Genomic DNA, 21333 nt, shown 5'->3' on the forward strand with positions numbered 1-21333 from the left:
GGGGAGCCAGGTAAACAAACGGCCCTGTATCGGAGAGCCATGTAAACAAACTGCCCTGTATCGGAGAGCCAGGTAATCAAACTGCCCTGTATCGGAGAGCCAGGTAATCCAACTGCCCTGTATCGGAGAGCCAGGTAAACAAACGACCCTGTATCGGAGAACCAGGTAATCAAACTGCCCTGTATCGGAGAGCCAGGTAATCAAACTGCCCTGTATCGGAGAGCCAGGTAATCAAACTGCCCTGTATCGGAGAGCCAGGTAAACAAATGGCCCTGTATCGGAGAGCGAGGTAATCAAACTGCCCTGTATCGGAGAGCCAGGTAAACAAACGGCCCTGTATCGGAGAGCCAGGTAATCAAACGGCCCTGTATCGGGGAGCCAGGTAAACAAACTGCCCTGTATCGGAGAGCCAGGTAAACAAACTGCCCTGTATCGGAGAGCCAGGTCAGCAAACTGCCCTGTATCGGAGAGCCAGGTCAGCAAACTGCCCTGTATCGGAGAGCCAGGTAATCAAACTGCCCTGTATCGGAGAGCCAGGTAATCAAACGGCCCTGTATCGGAGAGCCAGGTAAACAAACGGCCCTGTATCGGAGAGCCAGGTAATCAAACTGCCCTGTATCGGAGAACCAGGTAATCAAACTGCCCTGTGCCTGCGAGCCAGGTAATCAAACTGCCCTGTATCGGAGAGCCAGGTAATCAAACTGCCCTGTATCGGAGAGCCAGGTAATCAAACTGCCCTGTATCGGAGAGCCAGGTAATCAAACTGCCCTGTATCGGAGAGCCAGGTAATCAAACTGCCCTGTATCGGAGAGCCAGGTAAACAAACGGCCCTGTATCAGAGAGCCAAGTAATCAAACGGCCCTGTATCGGAGAGCCAGGTAAACAAACTGCCCTGTATCGGGGAGCCAGGTAAACAAACGGCCCTGTATCGGAGAACCAGGTAATCAAACTGCCCTGTATCGGAGAGCCAGGTAATCAAACTGCCCTGTATCGGAGAGCCAGGTAATCAAACTGTTCTGTATCGGAGAACCAGGTAATCAAACTGTCCTGTATCGGAGAACCAGGTAATCAAACTGCCCTGTATCGGAGAGCCAGGTAAACAAACGGCCCTGTATCGGAGAGCCAGGTAAACAAACGGCCCTGTATCGGAGAACCAGGTAATCAAACGGCCCTGTATCGGAGAGCCAGGTAATCAAACGGCCCTGTATCGGAGAGCCAGGTAATCAAACGGTCCTGTATCGGAGAGCCAGGTAAACAAACTGCCCTGTATCGGAGAGCCAGGTAAACAAACTGCCCTGTATCGGAGAGCCAGGTAAACAAACTGCCCTCTATTGGAGAGCCAGGTAAACAAACGGCCCTGTATCGGAGAGCCAGGTAAACAAACGGCCCTGTATCGGAGAGCCAGGTAAACAAACTGCCCTGTATCGGAGAGGCAGGTAAACAAACTGCCCTGTATCGGAGAGCCAGGTAATCAAACTGCCCTGTATCGGAGAGCCAGGTAATCAAACTGCCCTGTATCGGAGAGCCAGGTAAGCAAACTGTCCTGTATCGGAGAACCAGGTAATCAAACTGCCCTGTATCGGAGAACCAGGTAATCAAACGGCCCTGTATCGGAGAGCCAGGTAAACAAACGGCCCTGTATCGGAGAACCAGGTAATCAAATTGCCCTGTATCGGAGAGCCAGGTAATCAAACTGCCCTGTATCGGAGAGCCAGGTAAACAAACGGCCCTGTATCGGAGAGCCAGGTAATCAAACTGCCCTGTATCGGAGAGCCAGGTAAACAAACGGCCCTGTATCGGAGAGCCAGGTAATCAAACGGCCCTGTATCGGGGAGCCAGGTAAACAAACTGCCCTGTATCGGAGAGCCAGGTCAGCAAACTGCCCTGTATCGGAGAGCCAGGTAATCAAACTGCCCTGTATCGGAGAGCCAGGTAATCAAACTGCCCTGTATCGGAGAGCCAGGTAAACAAACGGCCCTGTATCGGAGAGCCAGGTAAACAAACTGCCCTCTATCGGAGAGCCAGGTAAACAAACGGCCTTGTATTGGAGAGCCAGGTAAACAAACTGCCCTGTATCGGAGAGCCAGGTAATCAAACTGCCCTGTATCGGAGAGCCAGGTAAGCAAACTGCCCTGTATCGGAGAGCCAGGCAATCAAACGGCCCTGTATCGGAGAGCCAGGTAATCAAACTGCCCTGTATCGGAGAGCCAGGTAATCAAACAGCCCTGTATCGGAGAGCCAGGTAAACAAACTGCCCTGTATCGGAGAGCCAGGTAAACAAACTGCCCTGTATCGGAGAGCCAGGTAATCAAACTGCCCTGTGCCTGCGAGCCAGGTAATCAAACTGCCCTGTATCGGAGAGCCAGGTAATCAAACTGCCCTGTATCGGAGAGCCAGGTAATCAAACTGCCCTGTATCGGAGAGCCAGGTAATCAAACTGCCCTGTATCGGAGAGCCAGGTAATCAAACTGCCCTGTATCGGAGAGCCAGGTAATCAAACTGCCCTGTATCGGGGAGCCAGGTAAACAAACGGCCCTGTATCGGAGAACCAGGTAATCAAACTGCCCTGTATCGGAGAGCCAGGCAATCAAACTGCCCTGTATCGGAGAGCCAGGTAATCAAACTGTCCTGTATCGGAGAACCGGGCAATCAAACTGCCCTGTATCGGAGAGCCAGGTAATCAAACTGTCCTGTATCGGAGAACCAGGTAATCAAACTGTCCTGTATCGGAGAACCAGGTAATCAAACTGCCCTGTATCGGAGAGCCAGGTAAACAAACGGCCCTGTATCGGAGAGCCAGGTAAACAAACGGCCCTGTATCGGAGAGCCAGGTAATCAAACTGCCCTGTATCGGAGAGCCAGGTAAACAAACTGCCCTGTATCGGAGAGCCAGGTAAACAAACTGCCCTGTATCGGAGAGCCAGGTCAGCAAACAGCCCTGTATCGGAGAGCCAGGTAAACAAACTGCCCTGTATCGGGGAGCCAGGTAAACAAACTGCCCTGTATCGGAGAGCCAGGTAAACAAACGGCCCTGTATCGGAGAGCCAGGTAAACAAACTGCCCTGTATCGGAGAGCCAGGTAAATGACCCTGTAGTGGGGACCAGTGAAAGAGTTGTATACTGCAGTGTGTCTCTATTAAAGCCATGTACTGTAAAGGAGACCAGAGGTGGGAGGGCTGCAGCAAACACCCAATTTAGCACAAACCGTTAAAGGGACAAAAGCACAGCAAAAGTCATTTTTAAATTGCAAAGTTTTCTAGGTGCCATGGGTCCATGAGTTTTAGCCAAGTAGAGATATACTGAGATGCAGATGCTATTGCACCAGACTGTAGCAATGACTGCGTATCCCTAGTGTTATATCGCTGCTGGAAGCCCTGCAATTAAAATAAACCCTTCTGCAGGGCTTGCTGCGCTGAATTGGGTATCTCCTGCAGCACTCCCAAAACTGGACTCCTTGCAGTAAAGGGATCATTTAAAAAGAAATTTACTCTTTTTCCAAACATGTATAAAACAGAAACATATAAAACACAGACTCCACAATATTGCAGTCATCAGTTTGTACAATTTTTTTCCCCCAGCACCTCGCAACCCCAGAACATGTACGCATGATTCGCCTGCCCCCATCCACACTTCTCGCACTTATCGGCCACTCCTTGGAAGAACCCACTCACATGTACCTTTTGCACCACCTTGAACTGAATCAAGCTCCTCCTCGCACAGGAGAAGGTTGAATTCACCTTCTGCATCGCCTCACACTACAGTTCCCAGCATTTCCCCCCCCCCCTAACTCTAACTCCCATTTGTTCTCAGCGCTTGCCCCCACCCCCACCACACTTCCCCCAAACATCCATATATATCTCCAATCCTACTCTCCCTCAACTCATCTGGGAGCAGGAGTTGCCCCAATAAAGTGTACTTTGGCAACCTGGGAAACACCCTCTAATCTTTTTGTGCCGAGTCCCACACCTGCATATATCTAAACTCACTAACCTTCGCTAACTCAAACCTGCAAGCTTCTCTTCTGAGTACACGTCCCTAACCCTCTCCGGCCCTGGCTCCCCCACCATCGCCTAACCTTGTCCAAGTTCGTTGCCCAATAATAGTGCAGCGGGTTTGGCAATGCCAACTGCCCTTTCTGTTTCTCCCTCTGTAACAGAGCCCTTTTACCCTCTCTTCTTCTGTAACAGAGCCCTCTGTACCCTTGGCACCTTCCCCACCCATACTCCAAGATCACTGTCTCCAACTTCCGGAAGAGGGTTTGGAAAACAAACCGGGATCTTGGCAGCGCATTCATCTTTACAACCTGCACACTTCCTGCCAGTGTCAGGTGTAATGTATCCCATCTCTTAAAATCCCCTGTAATCTCTTCACCAGTGTTGTCAAATTTCCCCTTGCATTATAGCCCATTCCCTCGTTACCTGAATCACCAAATACCTAAACCTTTCCCTAGCTATCTTGAATGGCAACACCTTCAAGTTAGCCCCCTGTCCCATCACATTCACCGGAAATACTTCACTCTTCCTGACATTTAACCTATACTCCAATATTCTCATGATCCTATACATACTCTCCAGCGGGTCCGACACAAGCAATAGGCCGGCCACCTACAATGACACCTGGTGCTCCTTGCTCCCTTTCACAAACCTCTGCCACTCCACAGACCGCCGGAGGGTCATCGCCAAGGGCTCAATCGCCAACGTGAACAACAATGGTGATAGCGGACACCTCTGTCTCGTTTCCCTCTGCGGTCCAAAACTCTTCCCCCATGCCATAAACCTACCCAAAATTTCAAATAAATACCTCCATTCCACCCAATTGAAGGCTTTCTCCGCATCTATAGAAGCAATAACCTCTAGCACCTGACCCCCTGAGGGAGTCAAAACCACATTTACCAGCCTCCTGATATTGCTGGAGTGTTGCCGGCCCTTTACAAAACCTGTTTGATCCTCAGAGACCACCCCTGGGCAAACCCCTCCATCCTCTCGCCAACAACTTAGCCAGTATTTTCACATTTGTATTCAACAATGAAATAGGCCTGTGCAACCCACACCCACAATGGATCCTTCCCCTTTTTCGGGATTAGAGTAATCGACACCTGTGTCAACGTCTCTGGCAACTCCCCCATTTCCAATGCCTCATTAAACATCCCCAACAAATACGTATTCTCCTGATACTATCCATCACTTCCCTCAGCCCCAGCGGCTCCTCCAATACCCATAATCAGCTGGTGCACATCCAAGCCCGGGATCGCTCCCGCTAACCCCTTCCCGAACCCTGTATCATCCGCATATACATTGACTGGCAGCAACGGTTTCCCCTCCAGCACTCCACTCACTATCACACATCCCCCCCCCCCAGGTCCCGCACTTCCTTGAGCCTCACAACTCCCGTCCTTTTGTCCAACAAAACCCCCCCCCCCCCCCCGACTTTGAATCAAACACAAGTGAAATACTTGTCCCATCCATCTCTTCCTCAACCTAACCTGACCCTTCACCTGGAGGTGCATTTCATGCAGGTAAATCACCTCCACTTTCAAACTCCTCAAACTCGAGACCTCTTAACCAGCCCGTTTAACCCCCAGATGTTTCACATCACAACTCTTGCCAGAGGCTTATGCCTCCATTCCCCTCTACTATTTGCCATCCATCACCCCCCCATCGCTTCTACCTTCCTTAATACCACCCTGAACCGGGCCCATCCAATTAACCATCAGGAAGCTAAAGTAGTCAATGATTGGTACAGCAGTGCTAATGCTGAGAATCTATAATATTTCATGTATAGTTACTTTCCAAAAAAGAGTTGGTTATTGAAATAACTCCCTACAGATTTTCTCACCTTTGCTATTTTCCTCTGTGACTTAGCACTGACTTCTGGTTTTGGAAGTTGGTAAATAGGATGGGGCAGCTGACCATTACCTTGACATACCTGCAATGCCTTTCTCTTCTTGTTTTTGTGTCCTGTCACCAGATGCACTTTGGGACTCCTTGGTGGCTGGGAATCATTGAGTGTGTACTGCAGGCAGACCTGGATGAAGAGCTGGTGACTAGGGTGCAAAATGAAATCTCGTCCAACTATAAACATCAAGCGAATAAACTGTCCATGGCTGAAAAGTAAGTCAGTTTGCATCCTGTCCATAAGAATAACAGAATTAGGAGCAGGAGTAGGCCACTCGGCCCTTCGAGCCTGTTCCGCCATTCAATCGGGAAAATACAGAGATTAATAATCTGTGTTGACCTTGGGAGTAGAGTGTGGAGTGGTGGAAGTGTTACTGAACTAGTACTTCAGAGGCTCAGGCTAATCCTCCAGGGACATGGGTTCCAATCCCACCACAGCAGCTGGTGGAATTTAAATTCAATTTATAAATCTGGAGTATAAAGATAGTGACCATGAAACTATCACTGACTGTTGCACAAACCCATCTGGTTCACTAATGCCTTTTAGGGAAGGAAACCTGCCATTCTTACCCGGTCTGACCTATACGTGACTCTAGACACACATCAACAGCCGAGCAAACTATTACGTTCAAGGGAAAAAATGGATGGATAATAAATGCTGGGCAATGCCCTATGAAAGATTTATTTTAAAAGGTGCATGTATGGAGAGTCAGTTGTACATGGTGAAGGTCATTGCACCAGAGTGCAGGAGGAGGTGACTGAGTCAGAGATGTCCGTACACGGTCCCCATCAGGAGGGAGGGTAATGATAATGATCCAGTAGGCATTGAGTGAGGGCCTCGGGACTCTCCTTGGGCGGAGTACTTGGATCATCAGGAGCAGGCATGCAGAAATCTGACAGAGTTCCCTGAAGCAATGTGTGCTCAAGCACTTCAAAATAGAAAATAAGAGCAGGAATAGGCCATTTGGCCCTTTGAGCCCGGTCTGCCATTCATTATGATCATGGCTGATCATTCAGCCATTCAGGGGCTGTTATTTCAGGGGCTGTTTAGCTCACAGGGCTAATCGCTGGCTTTGAAAGCAGACCAAGGCAAGCCAGCAGCACGGTTCGATTCCCGTAACAGCCTCCCCGAACAGGCGCCGGAATGTGGCGACTAGGGGCTTTTCACAGTAACTTCATTTGAAGCCTACTCGTGACAATAAGCGATTTTCATTTCATTTTTCATTTCATTCAACTCAATAGCCTGATCCCACCGTCTCCTATTTCCTTTGGTCCCTTTTGCTCCAAATGCTATATCTAACTGCTTCTTGAAAAGATGCAATGTACTGTCCTCAACTATTTTCTGTGGTAGCGAATTCCACAGACGGAATTTTAAAAATAAAATTTAGAGTACCCAATTCATTTGTCCAATTAAGGGAGTTCATGCGATCAAGTTCCTGACACAATGTTGAGCTCATCACAATGCTGGCTCATGTGGATATAATTTATAATTAAAGGACAATTTAGCGTGGCCAATCCGCCTACTCTGCACATCTTTGGGTTGTGAGGGTGAAACTCACGCAAACACGGGGAGAATGTGCAAACTCCACATGGACAGTGACCCAGAGCCGGGATCGAACCTGGGACCTCGGCGCCCTGAGGCAGTAACGCTAACCACTGTGCCACCGTGCTGCCCTTACAGATGAAATTTCTTCTCATCTCAGTCCTGATTGGTCTACCCAGTATCCTCAGACCGCGAGCCCTAGTTTTGGACTCTCCAACCATCGGGAACATCTTTCCTGCATCTACCCTGACTAGTCCCGTTAGAATTTTCTAAGTTTCTATGGGATCCCCCTCATTTTTCTGAATTCCACTGAATATAATCCTAACCGACTGAATCTCTCCTCATAGGTCAGTCCCCCATCCCAGGAATTAGTCTGGTAAATATCCTCTTTACTCCCTCTATAGCAAGAACTTCCTTCCTCAGATAAGGAGACCAAAGCTGCAAATAACATTCCTGGTGTAGTCTCACCAAGACCCTGTATAACTGCAGTAGGACATCCCTGCTCCTGTACTCGAATCCTCTCGCAGTGAAGGCAAACCATGCCCTGTGACATATCTTCTTCACTGCCAAGTTTGCCTTCTTCACCGCCTGCTGCACCTGCATGCTTACCTTCAGCGGCTGGTGTACGAGGACACACAGTTCACGTTGCATATTTCCCTCTCTCAATTTATAGACATTCAGCTAATAATCTGCCGTCCTTTTTTTTTTTTGCTATCAAACCTCCCATTTATCCAAATTATATCCACATGAGCCAGCATAGTGATGAGCTCAACATTGTGCCAGGAACTTGATCGCATGAACTGCAACCATTAAAGAATGGCCAATCTCACATCAAGACACTTGGAGAATAACACAAAATGGATGCGAGAGTAGCATGATGGCCTGCAGAGGGTACAGGGCTCATTCAGAAGCCTGGGGTATGCCGTTTACAGAATGAGCGTTGTTCTCCAAGGAGTAAGCGAGAAGCTGCGTACCCATAACAGGATATTTGCGCTGTTGGCATGTCAGCGGCTAGAAGGGATGACTGCTGTGCCCCAGTAGCCAGCCCCATCTAACTTGCATTGAAGTCAGCCTAGGCCTGTGGAGCTGGGCGAGGAGGATGAGGGTTCCAAGAACATCTCTGCACCCTCGCCTTCTTCTGCTTCCTGGTCCCTCCACTCGAGCACTCATCTGTGGCACAGGTCTCCGAGAGAACAACTGCTGCTGCATAGATGCTGAGCCGCCAGTCTCCGGTAGGTTCCCTTTGATTGGGGAGGGATGATCAATTTAACATTTTCACTGAGCAAGGGGAGAAGGAGGAATTTTTTAATGCAGTAAATTGTTAAGCGCATGGACTGATATGTCACAGGGCATTGGACCAGTAAACGACACTAAAATGTTCTGAGCAACTCCATTAATATTTCACTGAGTGACTGGAAATTTACAGATCAGTACATTGAACCTTACCTAAGTGATGCACTGAAACGTTTCTAATAGAATATTGCAAAACTTTATACATATTCAGGAAGTTCAAATGAACAATGAAACTTCATGCACTGCTGCCTCATGGCGTTGAGGACCTGCGTTTGATCCCGGCTCTGGGTCACTGTCCGTGTGGAGTTTGCACATGCTCCCCGTGTTTGCGTGGGTCTCACCCCACAACCCAAAGATGTACAGGTTAGGTAGATTGGCCACGCTAAATTGTCCCTTAATTGGGAAAAAAAAAATCATTGGGTACTCTAAATTTATTTTAAAAAAACAATGAAACTTCACTAATTACTACATAACTGAAATATTGAAACTTTTTTACTTTGGGATGAAGCTTCTCTAAATATATAATCTTTCTTTTTTTTCAGTAACTCATTCAGTTTTGCTAACAGCTGGTTAAAATTCACTGATTAAATCTCACTCACTCACTGACTGCTGCTCTGAAACTTGACTAAATAAACTTCCCTGATTGCTGCACATTAAGCCTCCACTTTGAGTAAGCTCTGATGCAATGAACCATTCATCAACTAAAAGACATGGTAGCAAATGTTGTCTCAATCTGTGTTGATCACAGTTAACTTTGTACGCTCAGGTTCCGGGACTACAAAGGCCTACAGTTTTTGCTGTCCGTACAAATGGACGAGTTGAAGAAAGCCCAAAAGATCGTACAGGACTCGGTCAAGAATCTGGAGACCCCTCCATCACAAGAAGAAATTCGGCTCGCCACAGTGTGTCATCTTCGCCCGGTCCGATTTCCCCTGAACAAGTGGGTATATTGGCCAGTGATATAATTGTTTTGTATTCTTCAATAGCTGCTTGTGGTTGCATTCTGTATTTCCATATTTTTGTAAACTAAGAATTTTTGGGAAGAATCGTTTTTACGATGCTTCGATTTTTTAAAAAAACCTTCCATTTATATAGGTCTTTCACATCCTCACGATATCCCAAAATAATATAATAATATTTTTTTTATTGTCACAAATAGGCTTACATTAACACTGCAATGAAGTTACTGTGAAAATCCCCTAATCGCAACATTCCAGTGGCTGTTCGGGTTTACAGAGGGAGAATTCAAAATTCTTAGTTGGTACGGGAATTGAACCCGCGCTGCTGGCCTTGTTCTGCATTGTAAACCAGCTGTCGAGCCCACTGAGCTAAATCAGCACATTACAGTCAATTAAGTGCTCCTTGAAATGTAGTCACAGTTTTAATGCAGGAAACCTGGCAGCCAAACTTCGCACAACAATTCCCACAAACACAAAGAGATAATGACCATATAATCAGCTTCAATTATATTGTGGGAGAAATGTTGGCCCGGACACAGGCAAGACCTCCCCTGCTATTTTTTGATATAACTACTTGAGACCACCCCAAGAAAATGCTGTGAACACTCAGCAGATCTGTCAGCATCTGTAGAGTGAGAAACAGAGTTTAAAAAAAAAAAAAATTAGAGTGCCCATTTATTTTTACCAATTAAAGGCCAATTTAGCGTGGCCAATCTACCTATCCTGCACATCTTTGGGTTGTGGGAGTGAAACCCACGCAGACACGGGGGAATGTGCAAACTCCACATGGACAGTGACCCAGGACCGGGATTCAAACCCGGGTCCTCAGTGCCGTAGACAGCAATGCTAACCACTGTGCCACCATGCTGCCCTGTGAGAAACAGAGTTAATGTTTCAGGTTAATGACTATCCTGTCAGGACATCGACTTGAAACGTTAACTCTGTTTCTCTGTCCACAGATGCTGCCGACTGTTTCCAGTATTTACTGTTTTTATTTTGGAATTGCCAGTGTTGGTTTGCAACATTCAAACAGCTATTGGGAAAAATATCATTGTCAGCAGTTTCTGTGGAGGCTGCGATGAATGTAAGAAATAATTATAGTTCGTAATCTTTTTGCAGTAATGTTATTAAAACCTTGGTTAACATGCATATAGATAGTATGACTGCTAGAGTGGTGATTAAGGTGTTGTGAAAGTGAGGTAATCATTGATTTGCAGATGAAGTGTTCTGCTAATAGATCTTGAGAACCATTTACTTGTTTACAGATAGCTAGCTAATGGAATATTGTATGGGTTTGAAGGACCCCTGGGGTGTAGATAATTTATGAGGGGTATTGTGTTTGGTCCTGGCTATACAAGTCGAGGGACATCTTGTAAGAAGAGACAAAGGCTACCTCATGCTTTGGGTACAGATGATGTAGCTAATGGGAGGAGCCAGATCTGTGTGAAGAGTCAGTAGGTCCGAGAACTCTAATCTGAACAGAGGTGTTTCAGTTTGGTCCTGAAAGGTGTTCTCTTCAAAGATCCTGCACAGAGAAAATCAAGTAGAAACCTGGTTGTTAACATTATTCATGAGTGGTATTTAATATATATTGGTGTGCTTAATTGGAATGTAGTGACATATTTAGGGAGTAAGTAAGGTTGTTTCTTCTACTTAAGAACTTTTGACACTGTTAACTATAAAGCTATTTCTTTGTTGCTAATGTGGCTAATTCTGTGATTAAATTAAAGTTTGTTTTAACATTAAATACACCTACTGGCCAGTGTTCTTTGGGGAAATAACATTTCCTTGCAGTTTTACAGATTGAAAATAGTTGGGTTCTCATTTGGGATCCTAACAATACATGTGATGAAACAACCTTTTATGGCTGTCGGAACATGATTTCACATACATTAAGAAAATTGGTATTATGCCATTAGAAATGGGAGACATGTGGCCAGGGCAGCAACCACAGCAGCCATTCCTCCATTCTTTTATTATTTTTATTTATTATTTTCTCTTCCTCTGGGCTGGTTGTCTGTGATAAGGGTATGAATATACGATTGGATTGGATTGGATTGGATTTGTTTATTGTCACGTGTACCGAGGTACAATGAAAAGTATTTTTCTGCAAGCAGCTCAACAGATCATTCAGTACATGGAAGAAAAGGGAATTAAACAAAATTCAATAAAATACATGAGAATACATAATAGGGCAACACAAGATATATAATGTAACTATATAAGCATTGGGATCGGTTGAAGCATACAGGGTGTAGTGTTAATGAGGTCAGTCAATAAGAGGGTCATTTAGGAGTCTGGTGACAGTGGGGAAGAAGCTGTTTTTGAGTCTGTTTGTGCTTGTTCTCAGACTTCTGTATCTCCTGCCCGATGGAAGAAGTTGGAAGAGTGAGTAAGCCGGGTGGGAGGGGTCTTTGATTATGCTGCCCGCTTTCCCCCGGCAGCGGGAGGTGTAGATGGAGTCAATGGATGGGAGGCAGGTTCGTGTGATGGACTGGGCGGTATTCACGACTCTCTGAAGTTCCTTGCGGTCCTGGGCCGAGCAATTGCCATACCAGGCTGTGATGCAGCCCGATAGGATGTTTTCTATGGTGCATCTGTAAAAGTTGGTAAGGGTTAATGTGGACATGCCGAATTTCCTTAGTTTCCTGAGGAAGTATAGGTGCTGTTGTGCTTTCTTGGTGATAGCGTCGACGTGAGTGGACCAGGACAGATTTTTGGTGATGTGCACACCAAGGAATTTGAAAATCGCTTATTGTCACGAGTAGGCTTCAATGAAGTTACTGTGAAAAGCCCCTAGTCGCCACATTCCGGCGCCTGTCCGGGGAGGCTGGTACGGGAACATTTGAAACTGATATTAGTGTTTATACTTTTAAGCGTCATTTCCCAATTGTATGGGCCATCTCACTTGACCCCTGACCAAATGATTTGATGAAGTTCACAAACGGGTTGCTTTCCGTTCCTGGCGCCACAACAAAGAAGTGGAAATGGCGCTCGGGTATCTGATGGCAGTTGGCCTGCGCAAAGGTGACCCCGTAACCAAGAATGAGACTGCCCCAAGATAGTGCCGTAGAAGAGGGGCCTAACCAAGTATGCCAAGTTTGTCAGAGATCAGATCCGTGAGGTCTGTGGTTTCGCTCCCCATGAAAGGTGTGCAGAAGGAATTGCTGAAGGTCTCTAAAGACAAGCATGCACTCAAATTCATCAAAAAGCGAGTTGGCACTCACATCCGTGCAAAGAGGCAGAGGGAAGAACTCAGCAATGTGCTGGCAGCAATCAGAAAGACAGCTGCGAAGAAAGATTAACCTGTACAAACTACATTTAAAGTTATTTCAATGTTTAAAGAAAAAAGTACACAAATGGGTTGTTGTCTCGGACTTGAAAGAATTAATCCCCCAACTACATGATTGGGCTATTTCCCCAATATCTGTTGAAATAACGGAATAACTCAACAACAAAAGGGTACATCAGTAGCCATTTCTCAGGCACAGGAATTAACCATTTCTGAGGTATATGAATGGTCTTCTGTAATTGAATGGACTAACTGAATAATCCAACATCGATCAAATACCTGAATGGCTTTTGCTGAAGATGCATAATTGGTCAATTGTCTCTATGTATTTTTGCTTTTCTCAGACAGATAGATATTTTCTGTTTTAGCTGTTATAGGTGTTCGGAAGGAACCCTTTTCCCTCATCGAGCATGAATCAAACCTCTTCTTTTCCTTTGTTTTACAGTTGTCAATTCTGTAAGGCAGACGAATTATTTACAGAATATGAATCCAAGCTGTTCTCACACAGGTAAGTACTTAAACTGGAAGAAATAATATTCTTTGTGCGTTTTCTCCTCCTCCAGGGTACAACACAGCAAGCCCTGTTCTCTGACACAGTGTGACAAACACTGCTCCTGGTACAGAACAATAGACTAAAGCAGATTGTTTGCGATCTTGAGCTCAGCATCTGACCCATATCTTCTCTTTCGCCAAGACCATTTATTTTCCACCTCTGCAATATCACTCATACCCATCAGCTGCTCAAACCTCTTGCATATTAGATTTTTCAATGCTCTCCTCGCCAATCCCACTTTCTACCTGACAGAACGTTCTTAGCCATAACCTAAATTGCACCCAGCCCTATTTCTTAATTGTATATTTGTCATTGTTAATTTCCTTTTGTTATTGAAGATGGCTATTTCTTGCATGCATCATCTATTGTATGTTCTAATGTGGCAGTGGAGCCTGACTGCAGACCGGGTGCATGGCAAGGCTGCATTGTCTGATTTTTGCCAGTACAGCCGAAGTCTTTCAAGCTTACCTTTTGTCCTTTGCTGCTTGCTTTCTTTGCTGTTCGAAGAAAAAAAAATGCCGCGACATGGAATCACTCCCCAGGTAATTCTTTCTTGTTCATTTTTCTCTCAGTCTGTGGTGGACATGCCACATTTCCTGAGGTTTGTGTTCCAGGGGTTCCTTGAACCTTAACTTCAGCCTACCTTCCAGGCAGCGTCCAAGTTTAAGTTGTGAATATATCACCGCCTTAGGAAGTTTATTCCCCAGCCATAGGTACTACATGTCCATCTTAGCTGAGCTCTGATAATGAATCCTTCAATACCAGCCATTTCTGCTCTTTGAAGTACCCCAGTATTGGGCACTTTGGCTGGGATTCTCCCTTCTGGGGACGAAATTCCCACGCCGGCAGGAAAACTGGCACCAATGACTCTGGCGTCAACGGGCCCCCAAGATGAGGAATTCTCACCTGTCTCGGGGACTAGGTGGACGCTGGAGGGGTTGGTGCCACTCCAGCCGGCGCCAAGTGGAAGGCGCGAGTTCGTGCATGTGAATCACGAATGACCATCGTGATCTCGCGAATGCTCAGAACCGCCGGCGTGATTGCGCGCATGTGCAGACCGGCCGGCTTATACGTGCCGGCCATGGCTGAGCACTACTGGGGCCGGCGCAGAAGGAAAAAGTGCCCCCACGGAACAAGCCCGCCCGCAGATCGGCCCCGATCACGGGCCAGGCCACCGTGGGGGTCCCCCTCTGTGGGCGGTTCACCCCCACCGACACTGCCAGGTCCCGCTGTGTGGGACCATACGTAACCCACGCCGGCAGGACTGCCCAAAAATGGATGGCCGCTCGGCCCATCAGGGCCTGGAGAATCGGCGGGGGGGGGGGGGGCTGCTGCCAACAGCCCCCAACCTTCGTGGCGGGAATCCCGCCCCTGTCCGAAAAAAGGCGCCGGAGAATAAGGCAGCCGGCGGCGGGGCGGGGGTTGGAAAATCCCGTTTTTGTCTCCCATTTGAAGCCCATGATGTTCTGAACAGATTTCATGTGGAACCTGCTCAAGTGCTTAATATGTCTGGAGTAGGTCGACCATCTTTCACAGGTATATATAGGAGAGTAGTTATTACCACAGCTTTATAAACAGCATGTTTTATTGTAAATTTGACACCTTGTTTCTTCCAGTGTCTTGCATAAATGGGCAAAAGTTGAAAAATAAAGTACATATTCTCTCCCTGTATGATTTCTGTTTACTTTTTAAAAATTACTTTTTCAGAGTTACAAAGCCCGGGCTCAGAGTGTGCACAGGGGCAAACCCCTAATCCAGCTCCTTGCCTGCTCCAAAAACCAATTCAGATTGAATCCAATTCATGGTCCCCACAAGAGAGACATACCAGATCCAGGCATTACACCTGACCTCGCGCTCATCTTAGTCAAAAGGCATCCCAGTATGAAATGTACACACTCTCTGTTAATTGTATATTAATTGGGTGTTAATTGTATTCAGTTGGGGTGCATTAATTGGGGACTGTGTTCTTATTTTGGAACAAATTGAAAGAGGAATTGAGAGTTTGAGTTGCACAACTTGTCATGTCTGTCTCTATTAATAAAAGCTTGTAAATTTAGAGAAGAGGCTCCAATGTCCTCTCCTTCATCACCTGTGTACCAGAATTCTAACATTATTCATCTATCTCCTCTGTGTTCACTAGAGTACAGTAATTCCTGATTCAACAATGCCTTGATTTGAAAAAATCTCATCCTCACGTTTAAATGCCTTCAGGGTCTTGCTCATCCTTTCTCCCTATCTATGTCACTTCTTCTAACTCTACCAATTCTCTGAGATCTCTGTATTCTTCTAGCCTATGGCACCTCTGGCCTCTTGCTTCATTCCACCCTTGATAACCACGCCTGGTCCTTAAGCTGTAGAATTCCCTCTGTAAACTTGCCCACCTCTCTATTTTTCCTCGCTTTTTCGACACTGCTGAAAACCTACATCTTTGACAAAACGTTTTGTCATTTATTTGGACTAATTTCTCTGAAAGTGGCTCACTGTCAAATATTCTTTTATTATGCTTCTAGAAAGTGTCTGAGGATGACGTACCTTATTAGAGATTTTACATATATATGCATTTTTATTTGGTGCAAGTCTCTACTGTGATCAGGCAGTTGGGAGCCTCACATGTTTTATTGTGCACTGTGCTGCCAATTGAGGATCTCCCGGTACCTATTTTACCCCCAGGCAGCATGCAAACTCAGACATCGCATTTGACAATGACCATATTGTGAATAGCCCCTTGAGGAAGTCAGCACAGTCTCTTGGAGATTCAGATGTCTTCAAAATTATATGTCTGGAAATGGAAAATTTTATTTAGATGTGCCCTCTGAAGCAGACATGGTAAACCAATACTGGAGCAGTTCGGATATAGGAATTTCCACAATTGATCAAAGAACCATTTGGTTGAGAGAACTGCCACTGCACACGGTGTTTGTTTCCACTTGACTCCAGGTAACTATGAAGGCAAAGCCCTAATAAATACAGGGGCAATGTTTGCACATGCAATGGGGGCGTTATCAGCATACTGCAGTGATTGTTTGAACTACAGCGTATCCCTGTGCACACTTGGCCTTTCTAAGCTTGTCTCTCCAACTCTTGTGCATAACTTCTCTGGACACAGATAAACAATTTGGAGGAAAATGTCGATGGTCTGATTAGTAAGTTCGCGGATGACACCAGGTTGGTGGAGTGGCAAATAGTGTTGAGGATTGTCAGAGGATTCAGCAGAACATAGATAGGTTAGAGACTTGGGTAGAGAAATGACAAATGGAGTTTAATCCGGACAAGCGTGAGGTAATGCATTTTGGTAGGCCTAACATAGTGGAGAAATAGACCATAAATGGCAAAACCCTTAGGAATATGGAAAGTCAGAGAAATCTGGGCGATCAGGTCCACAGATCTTTGAAAATGGCAACACAAGTGGACCAGTTAGTCAAGAAAACATACAAAATGCTTGCCTTCATTGGACAGGGCATCGAGTATAAAAACTGGCAAGTCATGCGTTGGTACGGCCACGCTTGGAATATTGTGCACAATTCTGGTCGCCGCACTACCAGAAGGATGTGGAGGCTTTGGAGAGGGTGCAGAGGAGGTTTACCAGTATATTGCCTGGTCTGGAGGGTGTTAGCTATACGGAGAGGCTGAATAGACTCAGACTGTTTTCATTAGAATGATGGAGCTTAAGGGGTGATCTGATAGAGGTGTACAAGATTATGTGAGGCGCATGGCTAGAGTGGATGGGCAGGCACTCTTTCCCAGGGTGGAGGGGTCAGTCACCAGGGGGCATAGGTTTAAGATCCGTGGGTCAAAGTTTAGAAGAGTATGCGAGGCAGGTTTTTTTACACAGAGGGTGGTAAGTGCCTGGAACGGGTTGCCAGGGGGATTGTGGAAGCAGATACATTAACAGCGTTCAAAAGGCATCTTGACAAATACATGGATAGGATGGGTATAGAGGGATGTGACACAAGGAAGTGCTAAGGGTTTTGGCCAAGGTTAGTATGACCGGCGTAGGTTGGTGGGCCGAACGGCCTGTTCCTGTGCTGTATTGTTCTTTGTTCTTTATATGCAAGTGGTGTATGTCCCAATGGGGACCGGAGATGGATTTCATGGTAAGATAAACCGAAACCCTACAGGGATGATGTGTATTTTATATTGGGGGAAACTGAAGTTTGCCTTTGTTGTCCAGTGTTAAAGGTCAGAAAGTAATCTTCGAAGAGATGATTGAAGAGGATGAGGGCATGGTTGATGAACGCTTGCCCACCACTAGTCGTGGACTGTGGGCTGCGAGTGAGACAGAACGTGTGTTAAAAGCCATCTTAGCCTTTGGGAAAGCACACCGAATGGATACCTTGCTAATAGAAGAAGGGAACATCTTCATGGAACTGTTTGAGTCTTGGAAAAAAGAATACAAGGTACATTGGAAATCCTCAGACACAATAGAATTGATCTGCCATATCTTCAAGAAAACTGATTATAAATGATCACATTTGCTCAAAAAATAGTTTTGTTATACAGTTATTGAGGCTAAATCTGAAAAATGTAACTCCAAGAAGGGAAGGGCAGAAAGCAAAAATTAAAGCTTGACATCTGTCATGGGGAAGGTGCAAGAATCAAACATTGAAGAAAGTTATAGTGGGGGCACTTAGAATTTGAGATAATCGGGAAGAGTCACCATGGTTTTGTGAAAGGGAAGTCATTTTAACCAATTTATTGGAGTTCTTTGATGGAGTAGCATGCTCTGCGGGTAAGGGGAGTCAGTAGATGTAATGTACTTTGACTTCCAGGACATTTGATAAGGTGCCACATCAAAGGTTATTGTGGAAGAAAGAAGCTCATGTTGTAAGAGGTAACATATTAACATGGATAGATAGAAGGTTGGCTGGCTGGCTGGCAGAAAACACAGGTGCATAAATGAGTCCTTTTCTGACGAACAGAATCATAGAATCATAGAATTTACAGTGCAGAAGGAGGCCATTCAGCCCATCGAGTCTGCACCGGCTCTTGGAAAGAGCACCCTACCCAAGGTCAACAACACCCTATCCCCATAACCCAGTAACCCCACCCAAGACTAAGGGCAATTTTGTACACTAAGGGCAATTTATCATGGCCAGTCCACCTAACCTGCACATCTTTGGAGTGTGGGAGGAAACCGGAGCACCCGGAGGAAACCCTCGCACACACGGGGAGGATGTGCAGACTCCGCACAGACAGTGACCCAAGCCGGAATCTAACCTGGGACCCTGGAGCTGTGAAGCGATTGTGCTAGCCACAATGCTACCGTGCTGCCCCAAATCCTGCAGGGGTCTGTGTTGGGGCCTCAATATTTCGCAATTTTTATCAATCTTAGTTGAAGAGAGTGAAGTGAAGGTAGCTAAATTTGCAGGTGACACAAAGATAGTTGTGCAGAGCGCTTACGGAGGTTGAACAAAAACATTGCAGCACAGGCCCTTCGGCCCACCAAGCCTGCGCTGATTCAGATTCCTTATTTACACCTACTACTTATTGCCCAAACGATCCGTATCCCTCTATTCCCTGCCCATTCATGTGTCTATCAAGGTACATCTTAAACATTGCTATTGTGCCTGCCTCCACCATTTCTACTGGCAACGCGTTCCAGGCACCCACCACCCTCTGCGTGATAAACTTTCCCAACACATCTCCCTAAACTTTCCCCCTCTCACCTTGAACCTGTGCCCTCTGTAATTGAGTCTTCCACCCTGGGAAAAAGCTCCTGACTATTCACCCTGTCTATACCTCTCGTAATTTTGTAGACCTCAATCAGGTCCCCTCTCAGCCTCCGTTCTGCCAACCAAAACAATCCGAATTTATTCAACCTCCCCTCATAGCTAACACCCTCTCGACCAGTCAATATCCTGGTAAAACTTCTTTGCACTCTCTGCAAAGCACTCGCGTCGTTCTGGCAGTGTGGTGACCAGAACTGCACGCAATATTTTAAATGTGGCCGAACTAGAGTTTTATACAACTCTAACATGACCTGCCAACTCTTATACTCAATGCTCCAGCTGATAAAGGCAAGCATGCCGTATGCCTTCTTAACACCTTATCCACCTGCATTGCCACTTTTAAGGAACTATGGGTCTGAATGCGCAGATCCCTCTGTACATCAATGCTCTCAAGGGTTCTGCCATTTACTGTATAATTCACATCTGAATTTGATCTTCCAAAATACAGCAGCTCGCATTTGTCCGGAACCCAGAACCCTCTGTCTTGGAGGCGGGTGTGCTTGCAAATGAGCCAGAAGTACGGTGTGACTGACAAATGTTGAACAGAAGACTCTTAAAATGTATTGCAAAGCTTTGTTAGCACCAGTTTGTCATACCTCAAGAGTGTTGGAATTGCAAGGTGCAGATCAGATTATCAATAATGCATCTTTGTTTCTAGTATCGCATTATCAATATTATAGTTTTTAAAAATTAATTTAGGGTACCCAATTCATTTTTTCCAATTAAGGGACAATTTGGTGTGGTCAATCCACCTAACCTGCACATCATTGGGTTGTGGGGGCGAAACCCACGCAAACACGGGGAGAATGTGCAAACTCCACACTGATAGTGACCCAGAGCCGGGATCGAACCTGGGACCTCAGCGCTGTGAGACATCAATATTATAGTTAAAGGAACAAATAGGAAAGTAACCAACGAATGAGCAGTAAGCAGCTACCAATAAACAACTAATGACGAACCCAACCAATAAATAAATGATTTTTGAAAATACTTAATTGTAAAGTGCTTTGGGATGTCCAAAGGACGTTTTTCATCTCCATAGCCCTTTATTACTAATTAATCTGTTCCCTTACAGTTATTTACAATTCTCTTCACAATTAACCATGTGAACTTTCGCTGTTATGCAGCTACCATCAACTTCAAAGCAATGACTTTGGCTGGGATTTTCCGGACCCACGGCAGGAGATTTGGCGGCTCAGCCAAAAGTCCACTGACTTTGAGCTAGACCAGGCGATCCCAATTGTGGATAGGGCCAGAAAATCCTGCCCAAAAATATTTAAAGGTGGAAGACAAGATGAATTGAGCGTTATTTTTAAAAATCATGTGGAATAGACAACAAAAGTAAAATAATACAAATTATTGGTTAGGACTCCATTAGAATATTGTCTAGTTTTGTGAGCCTTATTTAGAACAGTTGCCAAGGCCATGGGGAGGGTGCAGAGGAGATAAACTAAAGGGATACTGGGATGAGAGAATGTGGAGTGATTAAAGAAACAGGGGTTTATATTACTGGAACAAGTTGTTATAATCCCCATAGAGAATGATAACTTTAAACAAGAAAGTTGAATTCCCGGTGACCAGTTTAAGGAACTGCGCAACAAAATTTCAAGGTTTTTTTAATAAACAGTTTATTGAGGTATTTATAGTTTTACAACAACAATAAAGTAAACAATGTACATGAATTTATAAACATAGTGCAAAAGCCATATTCCTCCCTTTCAGGGCTCACCTTTACTAAACCTCTATTCTAAACTAATCTAAAGTAATCTTCTGCTGAAGGTTAATTTTCCGCAAAGAAATCGACGAAGTGCTGCCACCTCCGGACGAACCCTGATGTTGACCCTCTCATGGCGAACTTGATTTTCTCCAGACACAGAAAGCTAGCCATGTCAGTTAGCCAGGCCTCTGGCGTCGGGGGCTTTGAGTCCCTCCAAGCTAATAGAATCCGGGCTATCAGGGAAGCAAAGGCTAGAAAGTCTTCCTCGTTCTCCTCCTGGATTCCCGGATCTTCTGACACACCGAAAATCGCCACCTCTGGACTCGGTGCCAGCCTTGTTTTGAACACCTTGG

The 21333-nt window shown here is 45.8% G+C and overlaps 1 protein-coding gene and 1 pseudogene across 3 annotated transcripts in view; both read left to right on the plus strand.

Annotated features, from left to right (window-relative positions):
• shprh (SNF2 histone linker PHD RING helicase) overlaps positions 1-21333 on the plus strand; it is a 137870-nt gene that overhangs the window by 85223 nt on the left and 31314 nt on the right. For all 3 annotated transcript variants that reach the window (XM_038800625.1, XM_038800626.1, XM_038800627.1), the window contains 4 exons: positions 5968-6110; positions 9497-9670; positions 13427-13489; positions 17706-17931. In XM_038800625.1, the coding sequence (XP_038656553.1) occupies positions 5968-6110; positions 9497-9670; positions 13427-13489; positions 17706-17931 (606 nt within the window). The remainder of the gene's footprint in view (positions 1-5967; positions 6111-9496; positions 9671-13426; positions 13490-17705; positions 17932-21333) is intronic.
• On the plus strand, positions 12677-12996 carry LOC119967737 (annotated as a pseudogene).

The sequence above is a fragment of the Scyliorhinus canicula genome, chromosome 6, assembly GCF_902713615.1.
Source record: "Scyliorhinus canicula chromosome 6, sScyCan1.1, whole genome shotgun sequence".
Classification (NCBI taxonomy): domain Eukaryota; kingdom Metazoa; phylum Chordata; class Chondrichthyes; order Carcharhiniformes; family Scyliorhinidae; genus Scyliorhinus; species Scyliorhinus canicula.